Genomic DNA, 27,402 nt, shown 5'->3' with positions numbered 1-27,402 from the left:
GCGGTGCCGTCGCTCTCCCGGAGACGTAAATAGCGCGCCGGAAGCTCCGGGTCACACCGCCGTGCAGCCGAGGCTTTGATTTGCGGCGGGTGAGTTGGTTGGGTTTCCGGCGAGCCGAAGTACGCGCCGCGGGCGAGCGCCCCGGCCTTCGCTGGAAGCTCTCTTCAGCTCTCGCGCCCCGAGTGAAGTGCTCTGGCCCCCCTGGGCCCCCCTAACCTTCGGAGGCTTCGTTTCCTCCTGCTTTGTTACAGCGCCTGCCGTGTTCGCCCGGTGGACGGACTAGAGGGGTAAGAGTGTTCTGGAGGAGGTGGCATGTTGGCCTGGGCTCGTTCGTTTAGAAGGGATGCCGGCTCGCTCGGTCGGGTTGGCTTTCACGTGGAGCTCTGCTTAGGACTTGGGGCTCTGGCCCGCTCCTGCCCTTCATCCGGCTTTGAGTATGGCTTGAAGAAAGCTGCTTCGTGCAACTTTCGTTATTGGGAATTAGCGTTTCAGGCATGAAAGTTAGCTTCCTGTGATGTAAATTCTTACTGCACGTGTACTGGATGACTCTTTTATTCCTTCCACGCGCGATATGTACTTTCTTAACTGACGAGGTAATTTAGTACAGTACACCAAACCTCGTGCCTAACAGTTTAGTTAATGGTTGTCACCGACATAATGAGCTGTCCCCTGAAGGTGTTAAAGCTAACTCATTAGTTTTACTCATTGCATGCTCAATGTTGTGCTCAGTTTGGGAATTTTTGTCAAAGAACTGTATTCAACAGCCAGTGAACAGATTGTTCCTAGGTGCTATATCCTCACCTACCACAGGCAGTCAGGCAGGTAAAAACTATTTTTAAAATCATATTTTAGTTACTAGATTTCTATTCATTTTTTTTTTCAGGAGCTAAAGCAATAGCCGTAAATTCTATCCCCCATATCTTCTACCCACAACAACTCTCTGCAGTAAATTGGCTGCCAGATAGTGACTGGCCCAAAGTTATCCAGTGAACTGCCATACTTAAAGATGCACTTGAATGGGTCTTCCCAGTCCAACACTTTAACCACCACATCACAAAAAAAGGTGTTTTATTATTTTTTCATTGTTCTTGCAAGACCTTTTAAAAATATGTTTAATTACAGTATTTTGATTTAAGTATTAAATAATAACATCAAGGGGAAAATGAAAAGAGGAGCAAGAACTCTTTCTCTTTTTTTTTTCTTTATTTTTCACCATTCCCTTGGCCCTATATTACTAAAGAAACCTTACATATCAAGAATCAAAGGTAAAATCAGATGCACAACCAAATATAGATGTAAGTATCTACAGCTCATTGTTTTCTGTGCATTTGAATCTAGGGCAACTTTTCCATAGTGGCTTATAGCACTTTCATAGCAACAACACACAATTAGTGATGACTAATCACTGAAGTGATACAAAGCCTTTCTTCATTACAGGTAGTTCTCGCTTACCGACTGCTCATTCAGCGACCTTTTGAAGTTACAATGGCGCTGAAAAAGGAGATTTATGACTGGTTCTCAAAGTTGTACCTGTCACAACATTCCCCATGGTCACATGATCACGATTTGGGTGCTTGGCAACCAGTGTGCATTTACGATGGTTACAGTGTCCTGTGGTCACTTGATCACCATTTGTGACCTTCACAGCCAGCTTCTAACAAACAAAATCAATGGGGAAGCCAGCAGGAAGTCACAAGTCGCAGATGGTTCAAACAATCATTTTTGGATTTTGTGAATAGATTGCATTAGGGCTTAAATTATTGTAAGAGGTGGTTAAGTTCTGAACAACCCAACTTCAGCAAAATCATTCCCTTTTTAAACATTCTAAACATGGTGGTAAGGAGCTGGGCTAGTACGCTACTGTTGTTCGAATGGGAAATGAATGGGTGGAATAGAAAGCCGTGGTATGAGTCCTCATATTCTCCTCCATGAATTAGATGCAAGAGAAATTCAACTTCTAATTGGAGAGGATGGCTGATTTGGGGCAACAAAAGGGCCCCTTGAATAAGTATCCTTGTGTTTATACTTCTTTGGGTCCAATGAAGTGTATTTGATTATTCATTTGGGGTTTTAATTGTTGGCGGTTTTTATAACATGCTTGTTTTTTTTTGTTTTTTGTTTTTGGAATGTCTAGGAACTAGTTGGATTGGGATTATAAAGCATTGTTGAAAGAAGCACAGAAGTAAGTAGTGTTTTTTTTAAATGCTATCTTTCTTGACAATGGAACTAGAATGACTTCTGGTGGAAGCAAATTATGCAGTTTAAGCTTATTTTTATCTCTACTTCTACATTCTAGCTTTATGGTTTGATCATTGCTTGTTAATGATAGCCTGCTGCCAGGATGGGCGATGGGAAAGAATTTTGTTCCTTTAGTTGAATTCTGTTTTAGTGGGTCTCCTAGATAGCAGATTTTTGAGAGATGGTGGGACTTGCAGGAAAGAATAGGAAACAGAGACAATAATTTCCATTAGTGGATACTGGAAGTTCCATTCAGAAATGTTTTATATCCAGCCTATTCATTCTACTAAGTACAGGCAGTCCTTGTTTAGCACCACAATTGGGACCAGCAATTTGGTCGTTAAGTGAAGCAGTCGCTAAGTGAAATAATGACTGTGCTTATGATCTTACTTCAGATTTCCTTTGCTTTACAGACCTGCAAAGGTCGTAAATGTGAGGATTATTTGTACAGTTATTTTTTCATTACCATTGTAACTGTGAGTGGTCACTAAACGAAGTAGTCACTACATGAGGACTACCTGTAATTTCCTAAACCAGCAGTGCACAATCTGTGCCTTTGCAAATCATCATTTCAATATTTTTAATTTTAATCATGAACAAATGTTATTTGTAATCTTAAGGATTTCATGTTATTCTGATATTAAGAGGAAAACAATATGTAGATTTGATCTTTTAAATCAAAATATGTTCAGTGATAGGGATTAGAGAACAACTTTTAATATAGAAGATGTCCCAATTACAAATAATAAAAAAAAACTTCTAAAAAGACTGAACCTTAGAGTTTTCAGAGCATTTTTGTTTATTATTAAGTTTACACATTGTCTTCCTGTTTATTGCAACATTGAAGAGAGCTTATAAAAAGTAGAGTATAAAACATAATAAAATTGATGCAGTTAAAATAAAAAACAAAATTAAATTCAGTCATGAAACTAAAAAACGCTTGGTGAAAGATGTTTTTTTCCTATCTTCCCAAATGCTATGAGAATAGGAGTCAAGTACCCCTTTTTAGGGAGCTCATTTCATTGCTTGAGAACCGCGTAGCATTTTCCAACTCTCCGATAGCTACTCTTCTGGGAGTGGGGTCATTTTTTGAAGGGCCTCTTCTGCTAGTCTAAGTCAAGGGCTGTAAAGAAATTTAGTGCTCTGAAGGTACAAGAAGCTGTTAAAGAAGAGCTTGGACAAGAGATTACACAATTCAGAGATAGCAGGAAGCATGAGAAAGAAACTCAAAATAACCCTGCCTTGATTTTGTTTAGTGTAACATGGGACACAGAGAAACTTGGACAGGTTTTCAAAATTTATGTAAGCCCTTTGTGGTAGGACAGGTCAAGGAACAGACACCCCAGAGATTTCAGGAATGCTGCTTTATTGTAAGGATTGTGATCAAGTTCTGGATAACCATTGTTAAAACTGACTGATTCAAAAGGGTCATAGTTGGCACACAAGCATACTTCTGCAACTATCCTTGCCACAACAAGAGAAACAAGGAGTCCAGGAGCACTCCCAAACTGAATTTCATCCTGTCCCTCATCTTGTCCCAGAGTCCAACTTTTTCCTTGCCAACAGTATCTCTGTATTCTCTGGGTTTATCAGAGATATACAGTATCTCTGTATCCTCTTGTTCGCCCTCATCCAGCCGATTATCAAGCAGTTTCATGTAGATGTTCAAGACTGTAGGAAACATGATACGACCCTGTAGAACATCATAGACAAGGGGCAGACTTCTGTGAAAATAATTTTCCACTGTATTTGTTCTAGCATATTTTCAGTCTTATTGAAAGTCAGACTTTATGGAGGCCAATGAAAATCCCCCAAAATTGTTTGGCATGGGGAGTACTTCTTTATATATTGGCCCATTTTATCAGCAATTCTGTTGCTCTTTCTCACTATCAAGACAAATATCTGTCCTCAAGAAAAACAGGATTACTATGAACCAAAGTCTTGCTCCAATGTATTTTTCTGCTTCTGCCTGAAAGTCATCTGAGCTCCAAAAAGTAGAACTTGAGTAACTCAGCTCAAAATTATGTAAATAAAATAATTTCATGTTAATAAATAGTTACTCAAATATACATCTTGCAGGTTAAACACCTTTTAACTGATAACATCTTTATTTTTAGTGGCATATAGAAGAGATGAAATGTGGTCTGAGCGGTATGACTATGAAAGACTACCACGAGAAAGACTTCCTCCGCGTCCTGATGTAAGCAGATTGCTAATAATTGTGGGGATTCCCCCCCAATATTTTAACCTCTTTAGCTGTTGATTAGAAATTTAAATTTAAAATCTCAAACTTACAGGGATTAGAGTTCACATATAAATATTCAGTTAGGAAATCTATGGTGGTTCACAGTGAATTCTGTGTTTCATAAAACTTTGTATCATTCCTAAAATGTTCCTTCTTAAATACCTGTGAAGGGCTTTGGAAAATGCTGTTTAATATAACTTTTAATTTGAACATGTGAATGTCATACTTACCCTAGAATGGAGAAGAGAGAAGGAGAAACAAATGCTTTATATACAATTGGTGTCAATGGTGGCCCCTGGGGACAAATACAACCCTGAAGCCTTTTTATTTTTATTTTTTACAGCTCACAGAGTTCCCTTCCATGCCAGTGGATAAGAATCAGTATATAATTTCCCCCAACCCCACTTCACACCCACCCACACCCACAAGAGTTTCTTCTAATCTGGGAGTGGGAGAGAAATCCTCACTTCACCCATGGTAATGATGTGGCCTTGCCAATTTTGTTTCTCTTTACCTACTGTGGTACTTGGCCTCACAAAAAATGGTAATTGCGGTCCCTTGCCTGCCCATAGTTCATTTGTTGGATTCTGATGTAGATGAGCTGAGCTTATTTTTGTTTTGTTTTTTTAAAGTTTCCTTCCTTTCTCCAGGGCAGTCTTTTCAGCTGCCTCAAAATACTACTGCACGGTGTAACCTGTTTGGCTGGCATAAATAGAGGGATCCCTAAGCTGGACAAATACAGATTCCCTAAGGGTCTGGAGTCGAAAAGAGAAAGCAGGGAGGTGGTTGTTACAAGCCCAGGCCTGTATCTTACTTTTGGAGTGGTTTGATTTTTTTAACTGCATAAAGTAATATTTTTTCTTTTTAAATGCAGATTTTCGTATTTCAATGGATAGAGTAGTCTCAAATTTGTACCACAGTTCTTTGTAATCCATCAGAAAGTCTATGTTTATTGGGAATGATGCCAAAAGCAATGGTTATTCTGTGCAGAAAAAGTTTTTTTCCCTGTTTTATGTATTTCCCATATATACTGTTATCTTGAGCAAGAATTTAAATTTGAAGTCCAGAGCATAGAGATGAGGTGATCAAAAGTACACTTATGAAAACTTAGCTAAAAATCACTATGGCCATTTATTTATTTATTATCCTGCTTTTATTATTTTTATAAATAACTCAAGGCAGCAAACATACCTAATACTCCTTCCTCAAATGCTATCTTATTTTACCAGGATTCTTAAATCTATTGATCATAAATCATTCAATTTTCATAGTATTTGAAGTTGTTTTTCTATCATCGGTTTTATTAATGTTGTAGGGTTTCCATCCTGAACATTATGTTGAAGGTATGACATAGAATATCTGTAAATTCCTTTAATTTGAGCCCTTGTGCTAAGAAACAGTATTTTGAAAAATCTTTCCAAATTATTGTGTTTGCAGGATATGCAGTATACATTTGACAGCATAAGACTCCAGGTATTAGCATTTGTTATTGAGGTTGTCTGTTTTATTTCTTACTTGGTGTTGGGAAAACATTAGTAGCTTATCTGCTTTTTGCACAGTTGTGTGGCAATTATACTTTGAATTGTTTGGTTTGATAACTAAGTATGGGTAATTTGTTTGGTAGCATAACACCTTGAAGCACTTAGGTACTAAGATACCTCTGCAGCTGTCCAATTATTTTCACTTTTATCACGTGCCCTGAAGTGAGCAGCACTGGAAGACCCCAAGTAGAAGAAGTGCTTCCAGATCTTTCCCTCCTTCAGATATGCAGGAAATAATGTGTGCAGTTAAGACTCTGCGGTAAATGTAATTCCTTGAGATTCCAGTGGAAACAGAACTATCAGCAATCTAGCTAGAATAGAAATATTTTGTAATGTTTGTAAATACAGTAACTTGAACAAATGAAATCAAAAGCTGTAGCAGTCAGAATATTAGAGTGTATGCTCATTTCAGAGTAAAAATTTGGCTTGTTTGTGATATTTCTTAATTCTTTTTACAGGAACCAGAATACTCTCCATTTTCAGCATGCTGGATATTGAATGAAATTGAACAGTACAGACATAGTCAGACAGTCAGTTGTTCTCTTAGTAATCAATCAGCAATAGGATGCTAAGAAAGGCAAAACTACCATTTGCTAATGCAGTTCTGACAGCAATTTGAGCATTTTTCTTTTAAGGATCAATACATTTCAGTCAATCTGATAATGTTATTTGAAGACCTGTTTTAGGTGTTCTAAGTAGCTTTGGTTTTGATAAATTTCCGCATTGTAATAATCAAGTTAAATTGGAGATACAGTCAGAACCTAAATAGCACTGAAAAGGTTGCACGTGTTCTAGTTAACAACACATATTGCTTTTTTTTTTTATGGTGGAAATATCACCAACATAGAGATATTTGTCCCATTAAACCTTCCCAAACAATGCTAATTGTATCTCAGATTCAATTCTCTTTAAATCTTTCTTTTAAATTCTGCTCCCATTATAAGCTCTAATGAAATCTTCCATTTTCTGCTCCATTAGTGTTATTCCAGTATGGCCTTAGTGTGTAAGTGTGGAATGAACAGACACATACAATGCAAAGTAAAGAATATGTTGCAGTTGGTTTCCAGAAGTCTTCCAGGTTCCTGATGCCAGTTGCCTTCTGCTGTCATTCTAGCCAGAAGCTATTCAGAAAAAGCTGTCTCTAAAATCCTCCTCTTCTGACTAGCTCTAATACCTTTAGTGATCTTTATTGCTGTTGTCTGGCTTACCATCAGCCCAGTACCTAGATGAAAGTATATCAGTTTTAGTAAGAGTCTTCTAATTAATGGCTTACGTGCCAGCTCACAGATTTATCGTTGCAAACCAATAGAAGAAGTATAAATGATCAAACTTGACCTTTTTAACCTTCCAGTCTAATATGTAATTCTCTTGTTTAAAATAAAATTTGGCAGGCCTAACTGAGCTGCTGAGGCCTATTATAGCTTCTCAGTAATAATTTGCAGTTACAGGCTGCCCATAGGAAATGTAAGTAGAAATTAGACTTCAGCTACTGTTGAACTCCACTTTCAGAATTGTTTACAAATGTCACATCCTTATTTTAATGTCAGCAATACATTTAAACTAATATTATGCCAAAATATGTCTTACAGTTCCTCTGATGTTTTCTTGTCCTCCAAAATATTTTTTTCCCTGTTTGATTTATCAAGTTGCTTTTGAATTTCTTTTGAAAACCTTTTGAGCTTATTTGATCATTGTTACATGTTGGTGGATTCTTTTGTTTTGTTTTACATGTCTGTCCATGACTGCACTTTTATTAAGCTATGATGATGGGAGTTGACTATATAATGAAAGGTGGCGCATGCACCCCTTGACTGACTTGTAACCATAGTAAATACAAAACCTCTACATCCCACATATGAAAATTTAACCAAAATGTTCTTCATGTCCAAAAGAAAATTTGAAAGCAATTTATTTTTCATCAAAGTGAATTGCAAAAATGCCAAATAAAGTGTTAGTATACAATTAATTTTTTACAACATATTACCTATGTAAGAATGATAAAAATACTGTATTTTTGGTTATATAAAGAACTCTTACAGGCGTGTGGGGATTTGGTATTCAATTAGGCTTATTTTTACTCTGAATAGTATTGTCCCCATCTCATATCGCAAACTGCTTTGGGAAGTCTTCTCCGAATAATAACTGGCTTGCCATGGGACACAGGATATTATATGATCGACATCCTGTTATTAAGAGAAATAAGTTTAGAGCATTTCTGAACACAGAATACTATGGTCACTCCTGACCTTTGTGTCTTCTGAAACTTTTATAGTCTTAGATAAAAATGTATGCTTACCTTGGAAGTCAGTTTAAAAAAAATGTAATTCCATTCTTCCTATGAATCAGAAGTATTCATTTTAAAATATATTAATTTACAAATTACAATCTATAAAGCTGTATGGAACCATAAAACTTCAGTTTGCAAGTTATTGCAGCATAATTATATATTTATCAAAGAATGAAACAGCTGCTTTGAAACTATTTAAGTCAAAAAAGATACAGACAATAACATATAAGTGCAAATTATTCTTGAAATGTTAAAGAATTTTAAAGAGAAATAGCAAGCTTTAAAGCTTCCTTAAAATATTGAAAAGGAAATGTAATGGAAGAAGTTTTTCTGCTTCTGAATTTTCTAAATTCTAATTTTTCTAAATTCTGTTTAGGCCCAAACAGTTACAGCTAGGTAATTAAAAATGTTACAGACAGTTTCAACAATGTTCAAATTATAAAAGATTTTATAATATGGTAGAAGATACTAAACTGTATAGACATTATTTAGTGCAAGTATCTGTTCACTTTTATGAGCCTAATATCACAATCTATTATTCAGTTAAACACACTTATTTTCAACTTATTGTTAGGTTCGGGCTGTTTCATTTATCTGCTCTTTAACAGGCATGAACTAAAACATGGATGTATCTTGATTTCTAATGTATTTACTGGCTGTATTAAAACTTCAGTGTCTATTTTAATCTTTCAGTTTATTTTTATTATTTATAATATATTTTTAAAAATTGGTATTGTATATAATTTTAGGATGACTACCATCGAGTAGTCAACTTTGCACCCAAGAAGCCACCACTTCCAGAAAGACCTGGGGAAGGAGGCTACAGTAGATATGAATATAGTCATGCTCATGTTGGCTATAGAGACTATGGTGAAGGTCGAGGTTTTGCCCACGAAAGAAGAAGTGGACTGCCACATAGAATGGTGAGTTTCCCTTGCCTGACCAGCATGTGGGTGGAAGCTAAATGTTACACCATTATTAGGTACAATCCTGTGTTAAATGAATAGCACTTAAGGAAATAACTTTGATATTTAAACTTTGGACTGTAATGCCATGAAAATATTGTAGTAAAGCAATCATGCTTTTGAAATCTTGAAAATTAGTGCTTAAGGTTTCTTAGTTCTCTGGAGAAAACTTGAGAAAGAGCATTGGGCTTCAGAGGAAAAAGGGAATTCATTCACAAACAGTGTCTGTTCGACAGGCAAGCGCAACATTGGATGCATAGCAATCATCAGTCTGTTTTAGTAATGTTACCTGGGCATGTCTTATACAGCAATATTATAAATCAGCCTCTTATTTTTGGATTTAATATTTGTTTGATAGGTTTTTCTTTTTCTCTTTAAAATTGCATTATACATTGCCATTTTTAGTGGCAGTGCTAAATTAATTTCTTTTAATCAATTTCTGAAGAAATCACAAAAGTGGTGTTTCACAGTGTCTTATTGCTATTGGCTTATTCCTATTGGTAGTGGATGTGTAAAATACCCTGTTTCAAACTGTTTTGGGTACAGAGTTTCACAAAGGTTTCAACCATGAAACAGTTCCAGAATAACTGCAAATACCATGCATTGTGCTTGAAATGGTTTGAGAAATAGGGGACGCGGTGGTGCTGAGGGTTAAACCGCTGAGCTGCTGAGCTTGCCGATCAGAAGGTCAGCGGTTCGAATCCGCATGACGGGGTGAGCTCCCGTTACTAGTCCCAGCTCCTGCCAACCTAGCAGTTTGAAAACATGCAAATGTGAGTAGATTAATAGGTACCACTTCGGCGGGCAGGTTCCATGTAGTCATGCCAGCCACATGACCACGGAAGTGTCTACAGACAAACGCCGGCTCTTCGGCTTTGAAACGGGGATGAGCACCGCCCCCTAGAGTTGGACATGACTGGACTTAATGTCAAGGGAAACCTTTACTAGTTATTAGTTTATTGTTTGATAAAGTTAATATTTGGGAAATTTGACTAAAAAAATCAGCAACAAGAGCCTGTAAAACTCTACAAATAAATATACATTTATTCAAATCTGGTTACAGTTGCTTAGATACTGTATATTAACAACGTTTTTCGTAATAGAAAATATCTTTTAACATAATCCATCACATTTCTTTGAAAATGTGAACTGATCTTCAGTTTGATGGCACAGTTCATCAAACTCTATGAGTTATGTCACATGCTGTACTCACGTATAGTGTAGCTACATATATCCATGTATGCATGTATATACCTCTCTGTATGCTCACACACACATATATTCACAGGAGTTTTTGTTTGTTCATTTATTCCCCTCTTTATTTCCTTTTATTGTTCTTGCTTTATTTTCTCTGGATTTACCAGCTTTTGTTTAGCAGATATGTTATTTTATATATGAAATTAAAGTAAATTATTCTCTTGAAACTAAATTTTTTTTTATGCTGAAATACTCTTTTATAGGATGATCCAGGATATAGATGGTCAAGGGAAGACTATCCTGATAGTCGGCCGCCTGATTATAGGTATTGTTTTTCAATTTAACTACATAAACTTCTGAAGTCTCTAGAATCAAAACATAGAATCAAAGCAATGAACTGGTACTCTGAGATTTGACTAGACACACCCAGAACAGTCCAGCAAATTGAAGTCTTCAGTGACAGTTGCCAAAAAAGCTGGCTAATGAACCTCAGAACCATTGTCATTTGAAAAGTATTCCAAAGCATAGATGAGGTGCTGCATGATTTCAAAGAGGTAAATATACCAGGCTTTGAAATTTGGAAAATACATGTTTGCTAGCTAGTTTAATTTTAGGATTGAAGATACCAAAACACATAAAGTTGAAAGCATCACAAGAATATCATGAATAAATCTTGTGAAAATATATTTTTTTCCTTTCCTCTCTTCTCTTAATTCCAAATCATGAGAAGTAATAGCTTTATTTTTTCTACACTAAATTTCACCTGAATACTATGACCACTTCTGGGTACTTGAAGCAGGATGTTAAAAAAAATTGGAATGGATTAGTTTGGGGGCAGTGCATTATGGAAGCTGGCAGTGAGGGTTGCAGATGTGACTGTGGGACGCTGCAACATCCATTCATTCATTCATTCATTCATTCATTCATTCATTCATTCATTCAATTTGTCCCTGCCCATCTCCTATCATCACGGGACTCTGGGCGCCTGAATCACAATCACGCGACCATGGGCATGCTGCAACAGCCACAACTATGAGGAACAACCGTAAGTCTTGTTCAGCGCTGCTGTAACATCAAATGGTCACTGAATGAGGACTACCTGTATGTGTTGATTGGTATAACAAGGCTTAAGTCTTTATAATCTTTTTGAATGGTCAGACTTCAGTTAGGGTATACCTTAAGTGAAATGTTAACCTGAAGAATACTGTAACAAATTATCTGATTAATATCTGCAAAATGCCCATGTACAAAAGTAATAAGTAAGGCTGCTAATTAATTGAGCATATGCCTTTTATAGCTTAATATCTGAATGTGTTGAAAGCTACAATAATAAACTAACTAAAAAATAGAGATAATTTGTTTCTGAAGAGCAGTTTCAGTCTCTAGTATCAAGAAGGATTAATGTTGACTTGATGGAATGAAGGTATTCATTTTGGAGTACGGGTAGTGCTTGCTTAATGACCACTCATGCAGTGACTGTTTAAACTTATGACAATGCTGAACAAGTGGTAGTTACAACTGATCCTCAAAGCTATGACCGTCGCAGTGCCCCCCGTAGTCACATGATCACAATCCAGGCGCTTGGCAACCGGCCCAGACTTACAACTGTCGCAGGGTCCCCATGTCACATGATCATGATTTCTGACCTTCCCTACCAGCTTTCCACAAGCAAAGTCAATGGGGAAGCCAGCAGGAAGTCAGAAAATGCAATCACATGAAGTCCTCCCTTAACAACCCATGGTAATTTGCTTAACAATGGCAATTGGGGACTGCCGGGATTGCCATTGCTAAGCGATGCAGTTACAAGACGTCGCGCTTTACAATCACATCGCTTCGCGATGGAAATTCTGGTCCCAATTACAGTTGTTAAGCGAGGATTGCCTATTCTTTTTAATTTTCTATACTGTTTATGCCTTTGATGTGATATTATGATTTATTATTTTATTGTGATTGATTTTGTTTTTTAATTACCTTAACACCATCCTGATAACATAGGACATAGAGTGGAGTTAAACTGCTATAATAAATATAAGAGCTCTTTCTGTATTCATAAATATTGAATATATTCTATATTAGAAAGAGCAGACTACCCAATAGAACAATGAAAGCCAAATTTCTAAAAGGCAGTTCTGCCTTGTGCAGAATGTTTGGAAAGGCTACTGCTGACAAAGTAAGCTATACATGTTCAGATAGTTATTTTGCAGCATATTTAAAAGTTAAAGTTGGAGCTGTTTTGTAAGGAAAAACAGGATCAAATTCCTCCAAGCCGAGGTGCAGGACTGATCAAGGGTTGTTGGAAATGTTTAGTTGCAGTTATTTCTGCCCTAAGGGAGCCACACCAGTTACAGAAAGCAAAGGTTAGGGTTAGGGTTGTTTCACACACAAATATCTAGCTTTGGATCATTTTCCTCAATAAATAAATGAACAAGTACAATGTTTTTTACTCATTTATTTAATTGGGTTCTCTTTATCTAGTTTTAGGACGTTTGTGGAGAACAGATCACAGTTTAAGTCATATTGATACAGAAATACTGAAAATTCAAAAGGGTTAACAAACTTTTAAGTGCCAATTTGTATCTGTACATTTAGAATAGTTTTTTAAAGCAAACTCTTTAAAGATCAAACTAGAACTAAAGAGAGTCACAGTCAGAATGGACTAAGGAATGTTGAGGTCAAGAAGTTCAGCCTCTTTGTCATAGGCTTCATGTTATATGACATAGCTTTTCTATCTGGCTAGAACTGCTAGTTTGACCAGCTTATGGCTGAGATATGGTGACACACTTGCTATGGTAAGAATAGCAAGGAAGAGCATGGAAACATAGCTCAAAACACCTAGCAATAAACCAGTTTAATAAAACTGCTTTTCATGAATAGAAAACCCCTTCTCCAAGCAGCTGTATCATTACAAAGGCTGATGTGGCTGCCTCAAAGGCTGCCCCTAGCTGTCTGTTAGCGTGATGTGAATGTACAGCTGTTTTGCTTTGGTCTAGCAGAAATCTTATCTATATGTACATGAGCATGGGACTTCGTGAAGAACATCTTAAAATACTTTTCACAGCCATAATATATTTTTATGTATGTCTGTTGTCTTCTTTATTATCTGTTTTCTATATATAAAAATGAAAAACTTTCTTCTTTTCACTATACAAAATAGGTATGTGCATAATTTGATTCCTCTTATGAAATGAAATACTTTGAAAAAGTTCACACAATTGATCACAATAGTTCACACAATTTATAATTTTCTTGAATTGTGAAGTAATTGCCCCCTTCTTTGTTAGTATGGTTCATGTTGCTTAGTTAGTGTAACCTTTAATACCTGGGCTATTCAGTGGTTTATTTATCCTTCGATTTATTTGAAGAATGACAGAATAGCCATGAACAGGCTTTGATCTCTTATCTCCACATACATTTAAACATTTTAACTCCTAAGTTTTAGTAGACTTACGTGAATGAAAATCCATATGAAAAGTATCTCTGGATATGAAAGACTTTGAATTAAAGTATATTTTCTGTAATCTTTGTAGATAAACCAGTTTTAATCTATTGATTACCAAAGTAAAATTATATTAACAATATTATTCTTACCTAAACAGCAACAACAAAAAAACCCTGTTGTTTAAAGAGACCAATTTTATCAACCTTGTTCATGGTGTACTTGACTTTCATGCTTGCCTGCCTGGCATATAGATGGATTCATTTGTGGTCCAGTTGCAGAGTTCTTGTCCTAACAGCCAGGAACCACGCTGAGACAAGGAATAGGTCTCTAGTGTTTTATTACCGCTACATAGACAGAAAATCCTAACAAACTGAAGAAGCATGGGAAAAACCCAGACAGATAAACCCCAAAGTTAAGGTGGATCTGATCTGTCTCTCTGAATGGCTGCTTAACTCCTCAGTACTACGCATACCCCCCTGGATAGGGGCCCCCTCCTGCTCACTATCAGTACTCATGACAGTTCTATTCATTGGTAGAATACTTTCCTATATCAGTGTACCACCATCACAAATGTGCTGTTTTATGTACTGGGGGAAAATGCCTGTTGACTTCCATCTAGCAGAGTAGATGTATAGTTAAACAGTGGCAGGTTCAACAGTGATGGTTATGTGTTAAACTATGTCTTATCTGACTGAGAATTACCCATATGCTTACTTCTCTCTACACCTTAGATTCTCAGTTCATCTGAAATGAAACTTTGCTTAAGCACTTCTCTGATGCTATTTCCATGTTCTGGTTTTTAGAAATTCCTAACTTTTTTGCTAATGGAGTGCTTGCTTTTTGTTTTCCAGCCAGATTTATAAGTGACCTAAAGTTTTTTATGGCATATCTGGCTATTATTGACATCTTCAAATATTTATAAATAGTATGAAATAATGAAAGTCAAATTCCTGAGTCAGCCAGTTCTAGTGGTAGAAATAAATGTACTGAGAAGGTAGGGAAGCTGAGCAAAAATACTCTAGGAATCAAAGAGTTAAAATAAAAGTACATTGAGGAAATGGAGAAGAGGAGATACAGAGGCAGAATATAAAAAGACAAGGGTTTTGGAAATCTGATAGCACACATTCCAGATACTAATACTGTTTAATGCTGGATATTTTGTAATATGTTGCTGTTGGTTTTCTTTTGTAAGCGCTACACACAGACACACACACATACTTCTAGCTCTATGCATGTCTAGATATTAAATAAGTAGAGACAAAACGATTGGGTTAATGTTGAATCTATGATTCAATAATGTTGAATCATTTTAGTTACAATGAAGACTGCAGATTTGTACTTTTTTGGGTGTTATAGAACCTTTTCTGTTGAATTCCTATATTTTGGAATCAAGCATTTGGTTATGATCCTTTCAGGCTGTATCTTGCTAAGTTGGTACTGCAATTGTGATTGTTTTATTGTTAGCTACAATCCTGGAAAAAGCTTCATGCCAGTAGTGTTTGTTTCAACGCGGAAGAGTCTCCAGCGTACACTAGAGGTCTCTTTTCCTCCTTTTACCCTTAATTCGGTGGCTGAATCTGTGTGTGGCTCTCTGCAGGTCATGCACTTACAGCATTTATTTGAAAGAGACAGAAGTAAGCAGTTAAGCAACTTGTGTTTCAGTTTGCTTTAAATATTTCCCTTTTATTGCATGGCAATATAACGGCTGTAAAGCCTAGAGAGGAGGTGAGAACTCTTCCGTACACTGAAGAGTAGCCCTTTATGTATTTCCTGGCTGTAACAGACAGTCCTAATCTAGATCTACTTAGTGTGAGTTTCCACACTTGTTAACTTTATGAGTATCTCTACAGTTTGAAGCTTTGTTTATTATCCTTATATATATTTTTTCCTAATATATTGTGCTTTGATTTAATGGCCAGGTGCAACATTAACTTTGGCTATTGAGTTTCCTAGTGGGTGGAATTTTGTTTTCATTGTGTTTAAATTGGTCATTATATACAAACATGAAATAGTATGAAATAAAGGAAATCTTACATTTTTTTCCTGAAGAACCTGATTTCCATAAGGGTAAATTATAATGTTTCACAAAAAGTTAATAGAGCTGCACCAGGAAATGTTCTGCTTCCTGGTATTTAGTGAATGGGATTAGACAATTATTACTGTAATCCAAGAAAATGGAAAAGGAAGGATTTCCAGCTATAAAAACGTATGGAATCTTTTTTTTCTTCATGGGGAAATATTAAAGAATAAGATAAAACTAGGGTCCTGTTTGAATTGGAGTAAAATCTTCCAAATCTGTAAAATGAATTAGCAAATGAGCAGTAATTATTTTTGAAGCTGTTCACAATTTGAACTTGCCTCCTACACTGTAACTCTTTCCATTGTACATTTTGATATTTTTTTTCTGTTGGAGCGATTAAGTCATTTGTGTATGTGTATGGATGGATGGATGGATAGATACAGATTTTCATTGTTGCATTTCTCCCTTGACAGTACGAGAATTGACTTTTCTCTAAGGAAAAGTTTAGGAGAAGATCAATCTTTATTTTGCACTCTTGCTAAATAAATTAATGTCTTTATTTATTGCGATGACTTTTAAAGGGAGATCAGAGGCATTCGGCGGAAACCTATATATCCTCATTATGCAAGAGATCGCTCCCCACATAAAAGGGATTCCCCTTACTTCAGAGAATCACCGGTTGGCAGGAGAGAATCTCCTCACAGCAGATCTGGCTCCAGTGTCAGCAGTCGAAGTTATTCGCCTGATAGAAGCAAAGCCTATGCCTTCCATAGCAGAAGTATGTCATCTTTACATAAAAGAAATATTTCCCAACAAGGTAATGTAGGATTAACTATTGAAAAAAGAAAACAAAGCCATAAGCTGACATGGCTACCCCCGTAAAGAAAATCTACAATACTAAATACCGGAGGAATTCGGTCCTTTGCACCATGTAGTTTTGCATTTTCTCAAGTGAAAGAATATTTCAAGTAGCAGTTTTGCATAGTAATGAGCAAACCAAAAAAAAAAAAAACACCTTAGTCTAAAAAGGACATAAGGCAGAGGGGAAAAGAGCAGAGAAAGGGTATGGGAAGGAAATGGAGAGGAAAAACAAGTAGTTTCATTATCTTGAACATCATATCAGTACATACCTTTTGTCAATATGCAATATTTTATTGCTAATTCACATTTCATTGAGATTTTTTATATTAAAATTGTGTCTTTCTGACAAGGTATATAAGAAGATCTATAATCCAACAGTTTCCTTATATTTTGGGTGTTACTACATATGGTATTTTCCTATGCTGCTCAAGCCACAAGTTAAACAAGGGTATCCCTCTAGAATGATGTAAAATCCAAAGAGTTCTTATCTAACTGATTGTGGAAGGATTCTTTCCATTTGTGGAAGGAAAAGAGAATTTGCACATTCTTCTTTATCCCTGCCACTCCATCTGTATCTCCAAAACTGCTCCCAGGAAGGTGGGGAAAGTAATCTGGAACAATGAGGGAGATGATGCTGGGAAATTGGGAGGAAACATTAATTGGTGGAAATAATTTTCCACTTAGTGTAAGATCCCTTGAGCAGTACTTCTGTCCCTGGAAGTTTGGGGAGCAATCTCTGCATCATGAAACTGCCTTGAGTTAGGAATATAATAAGAAATAATTGTGATTTTATGATCTGCAGTGAAATTGCTTTTAGACGTAATACAATACAATCAATATTGATTTTAGGAAGATAGTAAAGTGAAGTAATATGACTCTCAAATAAAGCAAAGCTATGTAGCTGATAACCATTGCTGTATGGTCCAAATTAAGAATGATAAAAACTTTGTTAAAATATTCTGTTATAATTGTAATTAATTTTAAATATATATCCCTCCTCTCCCATTTCCACCCATAATCTAAGGATCAGTAAGCATTATACCCCTGCCCCAAAGCAAAACACTGGGCCAGACAATTACTGTATGACTCACCAAAGCTTCTTTCTAGCGTCTTCCTTTCCTTGCTGCTGCTTGCAGAGCAAAGGACAAAAAAGCTATGTGGAGGTCAGTGGCTGAAGACTGAAGGTTAGGGACAAGCATTTTGAGACTATGGCAGCAGTGCGGAGGAGGAAGTTTCCCCATGTTGGCTGGAGAATTCTGAGAGTTGAAGTCCATACAGCTTAAAGTTGCCAAGGTTGAGAAACACTATCTATAGGTTGAAAAGTATTTGTCTAACCCAGTGGTTCTCAAAGTGTGGTCTGGGGACCCCTGGAGATCCCCAAGACCCTTTCAGGGGGTCTGTAAAGTCAAATAAATACTTCAACATTTCTCACTTTTAATTTCTAATATAGTACATAACCCACTTAAACACAAGATCTTTGGGATCCTCAATTATTTTAAGAATGTAAAGGGCTCCTGAGACCAAAATGTTTGCGAACGACTGCTCTAACCCATATTCAACTCACAGAATCATCTTAGTTGTTTTATAACATGTTTTCAGTGTTTCTCCTTCATAGACTTAGTCACACAGGCTAAAATGTTTTTCTGCTCATATTTTTATATCATCTTTACATAAGAGAGGTCCTCAACTCAGACTTCAAAGACTTCAAGAGATGCATCTCCTTCAGGAGCTACAGCAGTGCCAGCTGCAAAGGTAAGTTTATCATTAGGTTTCGGCAGTAAAAATAATTTGAATGGGAAAGGTTTGTGCCACATGCTTCTCCTTGATTTTGATTTTGTGCATATATTTTAAAGTATTACATTAAGCAAGCGTGTGGTGGGGTTTTCCGTTAGTCTCTTCCACATCTTGGTTCACATGTGCCCTTAGTTTATTTTGGAGAGTTCCCCGGTGCTCTGCAGAAGATTTGTTGTTGGGGGAGTTCTGCTGGCAGAACATTTAAACATTCTTGATCCAATAGATAGCTTTTGCTGCAGGAATATGTTTGAGTTTGCTTAAGGATTCTTAAACTGTTCACTGAAATGTTTCTACCTTATTGTATACAACTTCAACATTTGCCCTTTGGGATTCTTTTCTCATCAGACCTTAGACAAAAGTAGCAGGTTATCAGAAAAGGAGCTTGCAGAGGCTGCAAGCCGATGGGCAGCTGAAAAAGCAGAAACAGCAGAGGCAAGCAGTGTACCTGAAATTTCAGAGTATGATGTGAGTAAAAATAACACTAACAGACCTTTGTCCATGGTCATTTATTTTATTCACTCATTTATATTCTGCCCTTCTGTCTGTCGCTCAGTTCCTCCAGTTTTGTGCCCACAATCATGTGAAATAGGTTGAATAGAAAGATAATAAGTAACGTACTTTGGATGAATGCAGTTACCTAATTGCTAACCTTACCATATTACTAAATTGATATCTTTACGGTTGTGCAACTTTACAGTCACAACTTGGTAATTTAGTAATACAGAATTTTGGATCACTTCTGTAAAACCAATATTTATTGATTACATTTAGCCAGAATTTCTGATCTTTTTTTTTTCTTAAAGAAATGAAACTATAAGTGCACATTTCCAGTGAGAGAACCATGTTGGTGTGAACAAAATTCAACAAATAATGTTATACATCCCTAAAGAAGCAGTAGAATTCATGTAATGAGATTTATCAAGTATTATTCTCAGTTGGCTGCCAAGACAATGGTAAAGAAAAATTAAGTAGCAATGAAATATAAAAAATGCAACCTATAACTATTTTATGTGAAGTTAAAGGTAAGCAAGTAGCCATTCACAACAGCAATAATTAGTGGTAACAGTAATCCCAGATTAATTCCCTTACCACCTGTAGTGAGAGAGACTGTCATGCATGAGCTGGAACAACCAGTTTCCTTCTCCCACACAACTGGATGGCAGAGTTTTAAAGCCTAGGTTTTTAGTTAACTGGATAGTATAATATTTTCCAAGTTAACAAACTATGTTGGTTGGTTTAATATATACAGGTAGTCCTCCACTTACAACAGCAATTGGAAGCGGAATTTCCATCGCTAAGCAATGCGGTCATAAAGTGCAACTGCATGCCTTAGTGGTGGCAATCCCTGCAGTCCCACTTGCCACCATTAACCAAATCCCACGGTCATTAGGTGAGGCAACTTCCTTCTGGCTTTCCAGTGGGGAAGCCAGCAAGAAGTTGCAAGTCCCAGGCCTTCAGGCAGGTAAGTGGCTGCTGCCAGGTAGAGATGTGTGCATGCAGGGCTGCAGGGGAGGTGTGGCGAGGGTCAGAGAGGATTGCGAGGGGGAGTCTGAGAGGTGTGGCATGAGTCAGGGAGGGTGCGAGTGGTGCACGAACAGGTTGGGGAGCTTGAACGGGGATGTGTGTCAGGGAGGGTGCATGTGGTGTGGCATGGGCTGGGTTGGGGAGGGTGGGCAGGAATGTGGTGTAGGGGTGCGGCGCAGTCAAGGACAATGCACCAGGGTCTCTGGGTAACCAACGCGGTGCGAGAATGGGGGGGCAATGGGGAGGGTGCATGAGTAGGGGAGACTTACTCCGGTGACTTGCAATCTTCCCTGCCGTTTCCCTATTGACTTCTGGGGAAACAGGCAAGGAAGGTTGCAAATGGCAATTACATGATTGTGGGGCACTGCAACTGGTTGTAAGTATGAACCGGTTTCCAAGCACCTAGCTCATGATCACATGACCACAGAGAGTGCTAGGACAGCTGGAACTCTGAGGACTGGTCATAACCACCATTCGTTCAGTGCCGTCGTAACTTCAGACAATCGCTGAATGAATAGTCATAGGTCGAGGACTACCTGTATCAATTTTATGAGATTGGCTTTTCTCCATATTTCCAGGTCATATGATGCAACAAGTGTAACTAACAATGTAAATGAAAGTTTCTGAACTGCTTCCACCCACTAATGGAGAAACAAAGGGAATTCCTGAGGTTTGCTTGAGAGTACATCTGCTTATACTTATTGCATCAAACTATGCTTTAATGAGAAATATGAATGTGGGTTCAGACTGTGCATAAATGCTTCAAACAGAAGATGGACAGTGTCTTTCATACTGTACTTTGTACTTCCTTCTACTTTCACCCCCACTCTGATACACATGCCTAGCTGGTACTCTCCTTATCCTTGCATTATGTTATCTCCTGTCATAAGCAAATCTTGCTTATTTATCTGATTAAAATGTTTCTTTAGTATCTGATTAGGCCTTTCAGCATTAATTTAAAATTTGATCCTCAGAAAGATGGAAAGAAATTCACAGCTAGTTCAAGATCCAGCTTGTTACCAAAATGCATAGCTCTGCTCCAAAGAGGAGAAAATTTGCTTGAAGATTAAGCAGTCAGTGTTACACAGATGCAGCTTCTGTTGAAAAGGCTTGATTATGGACTTCGTTATAGGTCTTTTCAAACTTCTCAGTGGTCTTCCATAGTAACTGCAGTATATTACTAAAACTGTATGTACCACTCAGTGCAACTGGCTTTTACTTAATTGTACTCATTGTTTTATTTAAATATTTAAAATATTTAAAATCTGAAAGGTAATGTCTTAAAACTTCCAGTAAAATACATCTGGCTGCTATCACAACAAATCAGATCAGAAATATGCACTGTTTACCCAACAATTTGTAAGACATTTTGTTATCTGGTTTAATGTAACTATATAAATGTATTTCATTAGTACAATATATTTGATTGTTTTCCTAATGTAAACTGCGAAGATTGCTTGAAATACAAGAATCCAGATTTGATAAGTTTTGAATGGGAATGTATTTAATTTAAGAATATTTTATATAATTAGGTTTTAGCCACATAAAATTACTCTTCATTTTTTAAAGGCCGCATCTTCAGACCCATTATATTTGGAACACCGTGAAGAAACAGGTGCCAGTGTAACAGACAACAGTGAATTATTTGAAGATAACCATCATGTTAGTCGCTCAAAAGCAATTGCTGCAAAGACGAAGGAAATCGAACAAGTAAGCCATATTTTGATTGTCTTTGTGAATACTTGTGAAGGTTTTTCCCTCCCCAAATTAACTTTGCCATACAATTTGACTGAAAGTTTTAGTTGATTTACACAACATAGTTTAAAATATATGATGATTTAAGTAGCAAATTTATTAGAATGATATAAATATCTAAAATAAATGTGACATTTTAGTACAGAAAAGATTTAACTACTTGTTTTTTGTTAAATCTAACAAAGTAGCACATTTTTTGGATTGAGAGTATATAGAAATGTTTAGTGAGATTAGTTACAGTAGTCCTCATCTTATGACAGTTCATTTAATGACAATTCAGAGTTACAGTGGCCTCAGGAAAAGTGCTTTATGACCTGTACTCACACTTAGACCTTTGTACCACCCCTGAGGTCACATGATTGCAATTTGGGTGCTTGGCAACTGGCTTGCATTTACAACCAGTTGCAGCATCCTGTGGTCACGTGATTGCAATTTGTGACCTTTGTGCCAGTTTCCAGCAAAAAATGACAAAAAAATGTCAATTGGGGGAGTGGATTCACTTTAATGACTGTGATGATTCACTTAATGGCCATGATTTGCTTAACGACCATTGTAAAAATTGTCATAAAATTGGGTCTGGTCACATGGTGAGTCAACTTACAAATGCAATGACTTATGATGGAAATTCCGGATCCAAGTGTGGTCATAAGTCAAGGACTACATGTACTTAGTTTCACTGTCTAAATAAGACCTTGGTTCATTTTAGGAAGTATAAGGTGGTATTTTCACAGTACCTTTACAACTTACTTTGTGATGATTATATTTTAGAATGCTATTTAATAATGGTTGTCTTGTGAATAGAGTAAAAACTATCTCCAATGTTGTTGTTTTGTGAACTTCTATTAACTATTCTGGTGCAACGGACAGTAGTAAATACTGACAGTAAAAATTCGTTAACTCCCCTTCCATCTTCAAATCATATAACACTGTTTTTAATTTCAGTGCTTGTTACTGGGAAAGTACAGTAAATCTCTTGTAGAATAGGAATAGGTTTTTACAGGCACCGCATGCTAACGGGAGTTTAAAAATAAGCGGAGACTTGAGGCAGCTGCTCTTGCTAGTCATCTGCAGAATGAAGCTGTATAGATCTAGAGCAGTATGTTTAATTCCTTCTGTGAAGCTGTAATAACAGCTGCTTGGACCCACATCTATTTTAGGCTCTATTAAAAATGATTATTCTGAATCTTTCCCAGTGTGCAGCCTTCTGCATGTACTGGGACCACAACTTGCAGCATGGCCAGCATATCTAAAGAGCAGCATATTGAGAAAAGCAGTTTAGAAAAGAAAGCAAAATTTCTAGAAATTTTGAAGGATTGGAGAAAAAACAGTTTAGAGAAAGTTTGTATGGGGGGGAATAAAATATACTTTTAACAAAGTGCTTTGATACCATTTTGTTACATTATATAATGCAGTTCTATAACCTACATTTTTAATATTTGGTGTGCAGTGTTTGGTGTACGCACTTGAAAAGTATAGTTTTTTAATCAGTCAATAATGATAAATGTATAGACTGACCTTTTGCCTCTATCTCTTAAATTCAGTGTTGAAAATAGAGAAAAAACATAATTATATTTTCTAGATGTTGTCTTCCACTCTATCAGATACAGAAAACAAAGTATTAATTTTAAAAGAAAAAGCACTAAGAAGAAGATGGGGAAACCAAGGCTTAGAATGCCTGATCCATTGCATTTTCTGGCTGTATCACTATTATGAGTTTAAAGGGCTTCCTTTACTGATTTTTTTGCCATTTTCATGCAGGACTTGTTATGTACTTTCATTGCAATACAGTACTGAAGCTTTTTAAACACTTTGTATTAGTTTCTTTATCTGCTGCATTTTCAAACATATATTTCTATCACATCTTAACCATTTCATTTAATAATTTTACCTTACCATGCCAGCTTATCATTTAAAATGCAGACATTAGGAAACATATTTTGTTTCTTAGGGAAAAGGCAAAAAAAAACTAAATAAAGGGGGTGGGGGGTATATATAGTTTTTCCAGTCCTTAGCATCTCACTCCAAACCCTAACAATAAAATTAAATTGAAGAATTTTTATTCATGTTTAGGTGATATATGGAAACTCGATTCAATTAAATTTCTTTTAATTAGAGCACTTACTGTTGTATTAATAATTTACTTTCTTTCTTTAAAATACATTTGTTTTTGTATGATATGATTATTGTTTCATCATGCAGAATTTAAATAATTGAATGCGATACTACTTTTTGAAGAGAGTGTATATCCATTCATGAATGCTTCCTATTACTGTACAGGAAACATTGTAGTGATTTACTGCCTTAACTGAGCTAGAGCAGTCGCCATATGTGTGCAAACTCCAAGAATTTTGCCATCCCTTTCCTTTTTATATTCACATGAACTTTTATCTTTCTGTTTGGGTAAACCATAGCATTCTCTTACATGGAAATTGGGAAATTTCTAATTCTGATTTAGAGAGTAGGTCCAAATCATGGCTAGCTAATTAAACTGAATAGAGCTAATTAAACTAAAGTAATTAAACTAAATAATGGTTAGCTCAAATTAAGGAATTGTAAGAAGGAATATACCATAATAATACTTCCAACTAATTTCCAAGCCATCTGTAATGTGAGCTATCTTGCATCCCATACATGTACAATTGTTAGCAGAGTAACAAACTTTTAACTATTTAAAAAAAATAATAAAGCCCTTCTTGAAAGATTTCATACATACTCAATTCTAACTTATTTCATGCTGTTTCTTCAATGTGTTTTCTACAATGTATCCAATGAATATCTGTCAGCTTTGCCACCTCTCTTCTCTGTCTAAATACACATTTGGAACTGTGTAAAATTAAGAAGAAATATAAGGTAAACAACCCAGGACAAATTTTCAACTACTCATTTGTATTTCCCACCTTTTAATATTAACCTGATATTTGAACTACTTTGTCACATAGATTTTTCTATTCTGTAAAGAAAAATGCAGTTTGTAGGGTTAGGCCTTACTGGAATTTTGGAATGAATCTTAAAAAAAAAGATCCATTGCTATCTCCAGTAAAAATGGGATATATTTCCAAGCCTGCACAGTGAACTCCACCCTGGCTTAACCCACAGCCTCCTTTACATGTGTCTAAATTAAAACTCCTTCCTGTGTGGACTATAAACAGAAAACCAGAATTAGCAATGCATTTCTAGCTAGCAAATAATACTATGCAAACAATTTTTAAGATAAACCAGCACCCTTCCTGTTTTTGATAGAGAACAATTTTACTATGGGAGAGATTTAGGAAACAGCTTTCAGATAGTTTGTTATTTTTATTGTAATTATTTTGCAGGGTGGGTCCTTCCTATAGTGAAAAGTGAATTACTCTTTGTTGTATTTTCAAATGTTTACTTTTGCCTTTTTTATATTTGACAATCAGTTAAAGCCATTTTAAGCTGAAAGAATCCTATCTAGCTATGATTTATGCCATCATAAAGTTTTTCTACTCATATAAAGGAGGGGCAGACACTTCAAATGTTGTGGAAATCCAGTGACCAATTTCTTGAGGTAGTTACACCTAGATGAATATATTTTCAGGTTTTTGCTAGAATATAGAAGGGTGGCATATAATTTCATTTCAGTGACACTTGTGGAAAAGCAGTACTCAATTCCAGCACAGCTACAATATTCAGTTCCTTTGTTGGACTCAGTTCCACAGATAGAACTGTACATGGTTATTTTTCAGGTTCAAAATCAGGATTTTTAATAAATAGCTGCTTCTCCTCTATATGGGTTTCTCTATACATTTTCTATTATTTCCAAATGGTATTATTGACATACTTTATCTCCTCCCTCACACACACCGGGCTTAATTGAAATAGAATGAAAGTAATAATGTTGACCATGATCTGGTTTTGCACAAGAATTCTGCACAACTCTTTCAGACAAAGAATTTTTTTGTATATCAGGTTTCTCCACCCATCCCTTTCTTCCATTTCCCATTATTATGGTGAATGCAGGGATCCTGAATCAGTTGGGATCTTGGAAGTTTATTTAAAATGAAATCCTATGCATGCTTATTTGTATCTGTGGTCAGTAAGGTTAACTGCTTTGTGTTTGAGATTAGTAAATAGAAGTATTTTCTGTGGAGAATTTCCAATCCTTTGGTTTTATATCTCAGAAAACAGGCATAAAAACATTTTTCTTCATTCCAAATTGAAATATAAAGTTACACATTCTTGGAGATGGTCTATATAACTAGCTTTAGTTTTCAGTTTGGGGTAGATTATATAAAATAATGTATTTCATTGCCTGAATTTCTAAAACTCATTTTTTAGGTCTACCGGCAGGATTGTGAAACTTTTGGTGCTGTGGTGAAGATGCTGATTGAAAAAGACCCTGCATTAGAAAAGCCCATCCAATTTTCTTTGAGACAAAATTTGCACGAGATTGGTGAGAGATGTATTGAGGAACTTAAACACTTCATTGAAGAATATGATTCTGCGAATCAAGAATTTGAAGAACCTTAAGATAAATTATGGGTTATTCATATATAAATGCTACCTGGTTCATGGTTGCTAGCGATTTTCTTCTAAATTGATTCATCTTGCATTTGATCTCTTTATAAAACTGAATTAATTGCAAAACATGGATTACTGTGGAAAGCAAAATGCTTGAAGCATTCTTATAATCATTTTTGAATCTCAGTGCAGATTTCTACATTTCACTGAGTTCAGATTAGAAAATATTTATTTGAATTGAATATAGTTCAGTTCGTGTCATATATATTTCAAAAATGCTTAACAATATGAGGTGCTACAATTATTGAAACAGGTGGCTATTTGAGTATGACTGACCATTTTGTAATTTTATTGATATTGATAAATGTATATAAAATAGAACGTACAACTGTATTTATGTAAATTTTACATATGTGTTGCCTTTAATTAGAGTAGCTATATAAATTTCATTGGAAACAATTGTTTGGACAGTTCCATTAAGCTAGTTGTTTAGCTTAGTGGTTTTGTAAGTTGAAATAGCCTGTGTAATTAAAATCCTTCAGAGTTAGTATCAGAATTTGCATTTTCTTGAAAGCTTTGTACAGTTGTATAAACAATATATGTCTTTAATAGTAATGGAAAATATATATTCTTATTTCTCTTCCAGAGGTTCTGTAATTTCCACTATATTATGTTATTTTTAGAAAGGGGTCTGGTGAAGGCAGCGCAAATGTTTTCTAAGTTATGTAACTCAGCATTTCACAAATGGAACAGTAATTCAGTCAAGATGATAGCTTCCACGATCGTGGCATAGAAGAATGAGCACACACATAATTACAATTCAGTGCCTAAGCTTTCTCCAGCATCACTTCATTATATTCCTCTGTTACAGTTGGAGACTAGGCTACTTGAAAGGGTTCTTCCCAGAATTGCAATAAAGTTGGTTACATTCACACATCACATGCGATAAAATGATTGACTGCCACATGGGCAGAATTATCTGTTAACAGTTGTCAGTGGTCAAGTGTATTTTCCACATTTAAGATACAGAACAATTTTTGGTCCTGTAAAC

At 36.1% G+C, this 27,402-nt stretch overlaps 1 protein-coding gene across 4 annotated transcripts; it reads left to right on the top strand.

Annotated features, from left to right (window-relative positions):
* Nucleotides 1–55: 55 nt before the first annotated feature.
* On the top strand, nucleotides 56–26,966 carry PPHLN1 (periphilin 1). 4 transcript variants are annotated; one of them, XM_063309405.1, is made up of 12 exons: nucleotides 56–287; nucleotides 2,135–2,182; nucleotides 4,356–4,438; nucleotides 5,921–5,956; nucleotides 6,483–6,554; nucleotides 9,061–9,234; nucleotides 10,737–10,798; nucleotides 16,514–16,749; nucleotides 18,469–18,545; nucleotides 18,933–19,052; nucleotides 21,681–21,821; nucleotides 26,169–26,966. In XM_063309405.1, coding segments are annotated over exons 2-12 (1,194 nt in total). In that variant the 5' UTR covers nucleotides 56–287; nucleotides 2,135–2,181; the 3' UTR covers nucleotides 26,361–26,966. The 4 variants fall into 4 exon arrangements, with proteins under 4 accessions (XP_063165475.1, XP_063165477.1, XP_063165476.1 ...); XM_063309407.1 differs by lacking the exons at nucleotides 5,921–5,956; nucleotides 6,483–6,554 and having other exon boundaries at nucleotides 57–287; nucleotides 16,514–16,710; XM_063309406.1 differs by lacking the exons at nucleotides 5,921–5,956; nucleotides 6,483–6,554 and having other exon boundaries at nucleotides 58–287.
* The last annotated feature ends 436 nt before the right edge of the window (nucleotides 26,967–27,402 follow it).

Source organism: Candoia aspera, chromosome 7 (genome assembly GCF_035149785.1).
Source record: "Candoia aspera isolate rCanAsp1 chromosome 7, rCanAsp1.hap2, whole genome shotgun sequence".
In the NCBI taxonomy this organism is placed as follows: domain Eukaryota; kingdom Metazoa; phylum Chordata; class Lepidosauria; order Squamata; family Boidae; genus Candoia; species Candoia aspera.
The sequence above is the reverse complement of the archived record's forward strand: the minus strand, read 5'-3'. Positions and strand labels throughout refer to the sequence as shown.

What these genes read in the sequence shown, in the direction of transcription:
- PPHLN1 (XM_063309405.1), top strand. An exon ending in GTGGACTGCCACATAGAATG is followed by an intron (nt 9,235 to 10,736) that starts GTGAGTTTCCCT and finishes ACTCTTTTATAG; the next exon opens with GATGATCCAGGATATAGATG. An exon ending in CTGAAATTTCAGAGTATGAT is followed by an intron (nt 19,053 to 21,680) that starts GTGAGTAAAAAT and finishes CATTTTTTAAAG; the next exon opens with GCCGCATCTTCAGACCCATT.